This window comes from Camelus dromedarius, chromosome 9 (genome assembly GCF_036321535.1).
Source record: "Camelus dromedarius isolate mCamDro1 chromosome 9, mCamDro1.pat, whole genome shotgun sequence".
NCBI classification, from domain to species: Eukaryota; Metazoa; Chordata; class Mammalia; order Artiodactyla; family Camelidae; genus Camelus; species Camelus dromedarius.
The window spans coordinates 73,291,444-73,301,060 of record NC_087444.1 but is presented as its reverse complement, the minus strand read 5'-3'; the positions used below and the strand labels follow the sequence as shown (position 1 = coordinate 73,301,060).

The 9,617-nt window shown below is 52.7% G+C and overlaps 1 protein-coding gene across 1 annotated transcript; it reads right to left on the bottom strand.

The window, feature by feature from the left end:
* Positions 1-1,553: 1,553 nt before the first annotated feature.
* On the bottom strand, positions 1,554-7,734 carry LOC116154979 (zinc finger protein 501). The gene is made up of 4 exons (XM_064490019.1): positions 7,606-7,734; positions 6,238-6,429; positions 3,502-3,891; positions 1,554-2,171 (listed from the first exon to the last, which is right to left on the bottom strand). The coding sequence occupies exons 1-4, from the start codon at positions 7,618-7,620 to the stop codon at positions 1,554-1,556; spliced, it is 1,215 nt and encodes a 404-aa protein (XP_064346089.1). The 5' UTR covers positions 7,621-7,734.
* Between the last annotated feature and the right edge of the window lie 1,883 nt (positions 7,735-9,617).

The following is a 9,617-nucleotide window of genomic DNA, read 5'->3' as shown; positions in this document are numbered from 1 at the left end:
ATCCAAGGGGAAAATCCAAGTTGTAAAAGCATTGATTGTATCCGCTGGGATTAGCAGATACAAACTACTGTATATAAAATAGATAAACAACAAGGACCTACAGTGTAGCACAGGGAACTATATTCAATAACTTGTAATAACCTACAGTGAAAAAGAATACATATATATTTATCACTGAATCACTATGCTGAAAATTGGAAATTAACATAACATTGTAAATCAACTATACTTCAATAAAAATAAAATAAAATAAAAAAAAATTGATTGTTTCCAAAGACAGGTGCACATTCCTACTTCATAGTTTTTGTTTGTTTGTTTTTTGTTTTTTGTTTTTTTGTTTGTTTTTTTTTAGGCATTTGGGAAGGGGACAGGTAGGCTACAGGACCTTCTAGCCCTGGTACTCATGTAATTTTTGACTCCTGAACTTTATAATGGAGTTGTGGACTTTGGATGTATATGAAATTTCTGTTAATGTACTGTAAACCAAGTCATCTGTTTGGCATAAGCAAATGCTCTCATGAGCACCCTGAGTCCACTGGACTGCAGAGAACCAGAGGGCTTAAGGCAGTGATAACAGCTGCAGGTGTACTTTTCAATCCTGTGTGATGTGTGACGCTGGTAACAATCAAAACCGTGTTGAATGATGAGGATCCTTGTACTTGGCATGAGAACAGGATGGGAGGGTCACACTGAAAAATGCCTCTTCTTTTTTTTTTTTTTTTTTTTCCCAAAATGCCCCTTGTAAGGCCGTTCTTAGATTCTGCACCTTTTTCTTTGATAACAATGAATTGAGTTTGTTTTACCTTCGTCATGACTAGAATTGGGGAGGGAGGAAGGTTAATGTTTAAGGGCATCTTGACATGAAGAGAAATTTGCTGTTTATTTATATAAATACGCTCAGCTCAAAAGGTGTTTTTCAGACTTGGTATTCCTCAGTGGGATTTGATTCTACTGCATTTTTCGGGGGAAGGTAATTAGGTTTATTTATTTTTAGTGGAAGTACTGGGGTTTGAACCCATGACCTTCTGCGTGCTAAGCACATACTTTGCCACTTGAGCTATACTCTCCCCATGAAGCTCCTTAAAATGTAGTGAGTTTAAATATTCACTTATGTTTTGGCAAACTCTGAATAAGGTCTGTACCTGAGTTAACAGAACTGTACCAGAATCAATCTCCTGCGTTTTCACCATATCCTGTGGGTATCTAAGGTAGTATCATGGGGGGAGCTGAGGGAAGGGCAGAGGGGAAGGCTCTGTGCTATTCTTGCAATTTTTGTGAGACTTAAACAATTTCAAAATAAAAAGCAACCCCCCAAAAAAGAAAAAAAGATCACTTCTACAGGGGCACTAGCCATATTTCTGACACTCAAAGGACCACATGGGCCTGGTGGTTAACATATTAGATGGCGTCCATGCAGAATCTTTCTAGCATTGCAGAAAGTTCTGTTGGATGGCACTGCCCTAACCAGGGCCTCAACTGGACCTGATCACCCTTCATTCCAGCTCTGGGGATCCTGGGCCCTCCTTGGTCCTCCATTGCCTGGTACCCAGCCCTCACCCATCCCGATGCACCCTCTGATGCTGCAGGAGGTTGCTGGGATGCGCGAAGCCCTTGCTGCAGATGTCGCACTTGTAGGGCGTGTCCCCCGTGTGCACCTTCTCGTGGACAGCACGGTAGTTCAGGTCCTTGAAGAGCTTCGGGCAGAAGCGGCAGGCGTGAGGGCGCACAGGGCTGTGCCCGCGGAGCTGCTGCAGGAGCAGCGAGGGTCGGGAGAAGGCCTTGCAGCAGGTGTCGCGGGGCAAGGGCCGCTCGCCCGAATGCACGCGACGGTGAGAGGCCAACACGTTGGACTGCTTGAAGGCCTTGGCACACAGCCTGCAGATGAAGGGCCAATCGCCCGTGTGCGCGCGCTCGTGCACCCGCAGGCTGTGGCCATAGGCGAAGCGCTTGCCGCACACTGCGCACGCGTGGGGCTGGTCCTCGCAGTGCTGCCGTCGGTGCAGAAGCAGGGCAGGCCCAGCTGCAAAGGCCTTGCCGCATCCTGGGCAGGGGAAGGGCGGCGCGGTCGCGTGCAGCCGCTGGTGGCGGTGCAGCTCATAGGGGGTCTTGAAGCACTTCGGGCAGGATGGGCAGGAGAAGGGGCGCTCGCCCGTGTGGATGCGCCGGTGCTCCTGGGGGACAGGGAGTGAGGAAAAGCAGATGACCTTTGCAAGACCCGCTTCTCCGGGTAGACTCACCCTGGTACTTGTCTCCCGAAGAGAGACCACATGTACGTACATATACCAATTGTCTAAACATTTTTTTGACTTCTTTTTAAAATGGTGGTACTGGGAATTGAACCCAGGACCTCGTGAATGCTGAGCACACGCTCTACCACTGAGACTCTATTCACTGCATTCTACCCTCCCCCTAAACATTTAAAAATTATAAATCAAACTGTTAGATAAACTATGTCTTCTTCCTACCTTGACAAATAGACTTTCACAATGACCTGCAAGGCTAGGTTGAAATGTGTATTTTTTGGAACCCTCAGAGTTCCACATGAGAACTTGGTGACCCAGGAGAGCTGGCTGGGGCTTCCCAGGCCTCAGGGGATATCGCACCCACACTGGGGCAGCCCAGCCCACATGCCCCAGGCTCCCTGACACCCTCCCAGCCTAGAGAGCACACGCCAGGCAGGGCAAAGTGCACCCTCGGGACGGTGGATCTGGAGAAAGCCCTGGAAGCAGCCTTGGGGCTCCTTGGGCAGAGAATTCCAGGGTCTCTTGTCCCCTTGGCCACAGAAGGAGGGGCATCAGGAGAGGCTCAGAGCAGCACCCAGTAACAGGAAGGATCCAGGCTAGGGCTCCGAGGACGGGGCTCCCTCCAGGCTAACCCAGGCCTCTCGTTTCCTCCCATCATGCTCTTCAGCACACATGCCCTCCCTTTCCCCAGCCATGGAAGCCTCCCTTTTCAGTACCTTCTCCTCCAGCTCTGACCTTGATCTCCTTCTTACCCTCCTCGAAAACCCATCCCTATTTCCTATGGTCTCATGACCATCTTAACTGCCACCCCCTTCGGTAGCAAGTCTCCTTTCTCTAGGCCTCTCCCCTAACATCTTCAGGGCCACTTCTACATTCTAGCCCACCTCCACATCCTTTTAACCCCTCCCCACCTGTACCGCCTGGTCACCCTACAGCCCCTATTCCCTTCAGGCCCAGCCCTGTTCTCCCTCTTGCGCTGGGCTCTGCTTTTCCCACCCGGCCCCACTCACCTCCAGCCCAAGGCCCTGCTCATCTTAGTCCCGGAAAGCTTCACTCCCTCCCTTCAGACCTGGCGCTGCACCCCATCCACCAACCTAAGCTGCACCTTTCCTGCAGGTCCCGCCCGCCTCCGGTTCATCGTCCTGCCCCTTTCCCGCAGGCCCCGCCCCTCCCTTCAGGCCTCGCCCACTTCTGGTCCACCGCAATGCCCCGCCCTTTCCCCATAGGCCCCGCCCAGGCCCCGCCCCCCGCTCCGCACCTGCAGGTTGCTGGCTCTCTTGAAGCGCTTGCCGCAGGCGTCGCAGCCGTGCGGCCGCTCGTCGCTGTGCACCAGCCGGTGGCTCTTGCAGTCCGAGTGGCGTTTGAAGGCGGCCGCACACAGGCCGCAGCGGAAGGGCCGCGCCGCCGTGTGCACCACCTCGTGGCTCAGCAGCTCCCACGAGCGCTTGAAGGCCTTCCCGCACGCCGCGCAGCTGAACGGCCTGGGCCGTGCCGGCCCCTCGGGGACCTCACGCAGCGAGCCTGGCACCGCCTTCCCAGAGCGCCCCACCGCCGCCCCTCTGCGGACGAGGCAGGCGGTCGAGTACTCCCCGTGCTCGTCGATGAGCTGCACCAGGGTCACAGCCTCCGGCTCGGCCCCTCCGGGCGCCTGGGAGAGGAGGAGAGGGGGCTCAGTCCTCGGGTCATCCCCTCATCCCACCGCGGCCCAGGCGTGACGGACGGTGGGCTTGGGGCTGAGGTCGCCTAGTCTGTGAAATGGGCAGACAACGGGACCTCCCTTCCTGGAGCTGCGATGCAGATTAAATGAGTTAATACGGAAACTCTGATGTCCCCACCCCTAACTCTGCTCCTGCGGACGCCGTCGTTTCAGCAAAAGGCAGCTCCTTCCTTTCCTTCCAAGTGCTCAGGGCAAAGATCGGAAACCCTATTCTCACACACCTTCATCTAATCCCTCATCAAGTCTGTTGGCTCTAACTTGAAAATACATCCAGAACTGGACCACTTCCCACCATCTGCACGGCCCCCACCCTCCCGTAAGCCAAAACCATCTCTTGCCGGGGCTATTGCTGTTTATTGTCTTCTCCCTAGGTTCCCTGCTCGGCCTTGGAGCCTTCAAGGTCTGTCCCCCACACGGCCGCCAGGCGGCGCCTGTTAACACCTAAGTCAGCTCACGTCCCTTCGCTCAGAGCCCTACCCTGGCTCTTTCACTCAGAGAAAAGCCCAAGTACTCACGGCGACCCGGGGAAGGCCCTGTACGACCCGCCTGCGTTCCCTCTTTGACCCCACCTCTCGCCCTCTCCCCTGGCTCACTTGACTCTGGCCGCACTCAAGGTCTCCTTCAGCTTCCTCAACAGAGTTGGTGCCTGGAACCCTCTTCGCCTGGACAGCTGCAGGGTCCCTCCCTCACCTGTCAGGCCTTTGGTCAAAAGTCACCTCTCCCTGAGGCCATTCCTGACCACTCTGTTTAAAACTGAAACCCATGCCCCCACTCTGATTCTTCCTACTGGCTTCCTGGCTTTACTTTTCTCCACAGCACTTATCTTTGGATGTGAGCCTGGAGCTGCCTGTATCCATCTTTTGAGCCCTGTGGGAAGAGTCAGCCTGGCAATGAAATGTCCATAGGAAAAAAATGGCACCAAGTGATGAGAGAGAGAGCTTCCTGATAAGCACCTAGATCTAGCTACACCTGAAGCATCCTTCCTCCGTTCTTTGGTTAGGAGAGGCAATAAATAACTTTTTGTCATTTAAGCAACTTTGAGTTGGGTTTCTTGTCATATGGCAGGCTGAATACCGGTCTCTAAGTATATCCAGGTCCTAGATCCCTGGAACTTGTAGATCTTGCCTTTAATGGTAATAGGGACTTTGCAGATGTGATTAAATTCAGGATCTTTGAAGATGGCAGAAGGGGCCAGAAGCCCAGGAATATAAGAAATACAGCCCTAGAAAAGGCAAGGAAGTGGTTTCTCCCCTGAGGCTTCACAGGGAACCCAGCCCTGCTGACACCTTGATTCCGGCCCTGTGAAATTGATTTTGAACTTCTGATCGCCAGACTGTAAGAAATAAATGTGCGTAGTGTTAAGTCATCAAGTCTGTCGTCATTGGTTCCAGCGGCCATGGGAAACAAATACGTGCCACGTGCCACTGAAACCACAGAGGGGACACTGCTAATTGGAATCTTTTATTTGGCCTTGATTTAACACTTTCTGGATACTAGGTACCAGACGGAGTGCTCACAACAACCCAGTCATCTGCAGAGAGATAGATGCTCAGAGGTGAGTCACTTGCCTGAGGTCACAGAGCTTGGAAGTGGAAGAGTCCAGGTTTGAATCTGGCAAGTCTGGCTTGAAAGCAGCCCTCACAAATCCAGACTCACCTGCGGATTCGGTGACAGCTGATTCGTCATCAGCTAATATTTATTGGCTACTTAGGGGATGCAGGCACTCATCGGAGCCATTCATGTGTATTAACTCCCTGAACTCACTCTAGGAGGTGGGGACTTTCATTATTCCCTTCTGACAGAAAACTGAGGCTCAGAAATTAAGAAACACCTGGATCACATCTTACAGCTAGTAAGAGGCAGGGGTGGGATTTGAACTCACAAGATCCTACCCCTATAATGATGAACTCTCATTTGATAGATGGGGACTCAAGGCTCCAGAGAGGCACAGGAATGATTCCAAAATCATTTAGCACTGATGGTCTTCCTGAGAGAACCAGCACTCCATACATCTACCACTGCCTCCTGTTCTGGGTACCAAAACAACAAATATGTTTGTTCTGCAACTGCTCAGGATCTGACACCATCTCCTGGAATCCCCACAACCAGAAAGATGCCATTTTCACAGAAGGAGAAACTGAGGCTCAGAGGAACGTGTCCGTGTGACAAATCACGAAGCTAGGAAGCAGGAGAGCTGGGAATCAAACCTACAGCTGCCTGAATCCCTATTCCTCCTGAGACCCAGCTCCTGGGATGGGTGGGGATCCAGGCGCTCACCTCTTCTTCTGGGATCTCGGTCTCCTTGGGGTGTATCCTCAGTTGAGATGGACCAAACCCCAGACAGTCTGAGGGGTCTCCGGGACCCACTTCTCCATCTCCCGCCTTCATTGGGTGGGGTCTGTCCCTGACCCAGCCCTTGGGCTCTGGGTGCCGAAGTGTCCGTGAGGTGGGGTGAGGAGGCAAAGGGGGCTGAGGAAGAGAAAAGGGACGTCACAGGCATCAGGGAGGGATTTCTCCATGCTGCTGGTGTCAGGAGAGAGGTCTCCTCCCAGGTTTCTTCGGCCCAGGGGACTCAGGGAGGCCATCTCTCTCCAAGACCGTCCTCGGGGAGATGAAAGGTATTCCCATGGCCTCAACCACCAACTATACACTGGTTTCTCCATCCCCACAGCCCTGAATCCAGCTCCTGCCTGTCCTTGCCCAGCCTCCTCCCTGGCCTCCCTGCTTCCAGTCTCCCCTCTTCAGTCCATCCCCCATGTGGCCCTAGAGGAGTCTTTCCATGCACCAGAGCTGTTCCTGCCTCCTCCCTGCTCACATTCCTCCCCTGGCTCCCCAGTGCCCCAGTAGAAAAATGAGCTCCCTGACCAGGCGTTCAAGACCCTTCACAATATGACCTCTTGAACTGAATCTTTGAGTTCACATCACTTCTCTCTCCCTAGCTGGCCCAATCACCCTCGTGGTACTAAGGACCAACCACAGCTGATAGCACTGGGACTTCACTCCTTGAATGACCCGCAGGTCCCTTACACTCACGACATCTGTGCTCACCTTAGAGTCTTCTTCCAAACACACTGCTCCTCCCAGGGTCCTCATGTGTGGGCGGCCTCATTGTCCACCCAGGGAGGTTCTCATCCCTCCCTCCTCCTCTTCCTCCTCCTCCTCCTTCTCATTCCCTACTCCCCCATCAGTCAGTCCCCAGACCCCATCCTTCCAGAATTTGCTTTGGTCTTGTATCCTCCCCACTGTCCCCACAGCCCCTGACTCAGCTCAGGTCTCTGCCTCTCCTCCAGGATCATCACCCCAGCCTCCTTTCTGGCCTCTCACCTCCTGCCTCCCCACTCCAAACCGTCCCACAGATGGTCCCAGAAAGGTCTTTCTACACCCATAGCTGATCTTGCCCCTCTCCTGCTCACAACTCTCCCATGGCTCCCCAGCACCATAGGACAGGGTCAGGCCCCTCAGCCTTTGATATGCCCCCTGCACACTCTCCAGCCTGTGGACCTTACATTCCAACAGGCAGCCCATCCTTCTGCAAGTAGATCCTTAACTCTTCCACCTGTTTGCACCTGTGGTTCGCCCACATCTCAGACCCTCTACTCCTGCTTCAAGGCACAATTCAAACCTGTAACTCGGGCCAACACTCACCCGGGCCCTCTCCATTCATATGCGCAGAAGTCACCCCAGTACTGCCCAAATCTCCCCGTACAATGGTCTCTCCCAACCAAATTCATCCCGCTCAGAGGGACACGCAGTGAACTGGCCCACCCCAACCTCCCACCCAATGATCTCACCCATTTAGAGGCCCCGCCTTCTTTCCCTGACAAAGGTCTCCCAGGCCCCGCCCCCTTCAAACAAGAGCCCCCTGAAGGCCACTCCGCTTCTCTTCCAACGGCTTGGGCCCCCTTTCCCCCTTTCCGCCCTTTTCTTCTGGCCTCCGTCGCAATGATCTCGCCCCCCGATGATCCCTTCCGCACCCAGGCCCACTCTCTCCATCCCTCTGCTGCAAACTTGGTATGTCCCGGAGTGGGAGACGGGAACGGGAATCGGACGAGACCATTACCCGAGGCGGGAGGGCAGACATGAGTCCCTTCAACTAGAGACTGGCTGGGCGTCTGGCTCCCCCGGTGCCTTTCAAATTCGATCCGTGTCTTCCCAGACTTCCCGCGCCTCACCTTGCAGTCCAGGTGTACTGCAGGTTCACAGGAGTCTCCATCCACTGAAGGACTCGGGGCAGCAGCCCTTTCGCCCCTCACGCCCCAACCCCGGGTGCGCATGCGTAATGAATTTCTGGTCCAGAGGCTGCTTTTTATCAGGCAGTTGACAAAGAGAGTTTTCCCTCCTTCTGCAGCATCACTCAAACCCCCTCAGACGTCAACCCACAGCTTCAGTCTCCCGAAAAGAAATAAGGAGGACTGATATATAATAATAACCAAAGACCGAGGCCCTTAGCATGCGCTAGACAGTGTAAGCACAGTATTTTCAGTTCTCAAAACCGCCTTGGAGAGTTACTATTATCCTCGTTTTCCTCATGAAGAAACTGAGGCTCACAGAGGAGCCTCAACAAGGGCGTGACAGTCGTATTGGGGGTCAGCTGCGTCTGATTCCATCCCCACACTCTTTCTGCTAAAATGAGAGCCATTGTAAGTGCAGGGTTGGAAGCTGAGGGGGCAAACTACCCTCCTCTGCTGTGTGTCCTTAGGCAAGTTACTGAATCTCTCTGATTTATTTTCCCCAGCTGGAAAACGGGCACAGTGCCTGTCTCCTGGGGTTTGGGGGGTGATGCTATAGGTAAACCACCAGCACAATGTCGTTCAGGGCTAATTAAATATCAGCACGGGGGCAGGCCTAGGACTTTGATGACTGAAGAAGACCAGATGGGGAGCTATGAAGAGAGTTCTGTACCATCCACACAGAAGAGACTTCCCGCTACCCATCTCCTGCCAATTTTTGCTACAAAGAACACAGGCCCCGTGTTGCCAGACATTCTGAGCTGGCCTGCTTCAGCAGAGTGGATTTCAAATCAGTTCTTTGGAGCCCTAAGGTTCTTCCCAGGTGCAGTGAGGCCAAGTTGGGGGCTAGGGTAGGGCAGAAGCAGGACCCTGTGTATCCCAACTCCTACTCGAACTTCAGTCATAATTTTGATGATGACAGGCAGTCTTCGAAACACATCCCATGTTTCACTGCAGTGAATCCTCAAACTTTTCTTTTTTATTGAATTATAGTCGAATTACAATGGGGTGTTAATTTCTGGCATACAGCATAGTGATTCAGTTGTACATATATATTCCTATTTATATTTTTTCATTATAGATCATCACAAGTTACTGAATATACTTCCCTGTCATTTGTTTTCTAATGTCCCTCTTACCGCCTTGTGCCCTAATTCCTCTTTTATCATCTGAATTCCTGGTACCAGTTCCTCTCCTATGTCCCCCAACTCCCCTATGACTCTCTTTCTCTAACACCCCCAATCTCCCCTGTAATATCACTGCTCTCAAATTCTGAATAGCCTCCATTCATTTAATCCGTGTAATTTATGGAGTGTCCCCTCCGTGCCAGGTACAATTTTGGGCACTGGAATTGTTCATGGTAAGCAGCTCAAGGCCACCCCCTAGTGGGAAGAATGGACATTGACCAGATAAATGGTGAAAAAGATC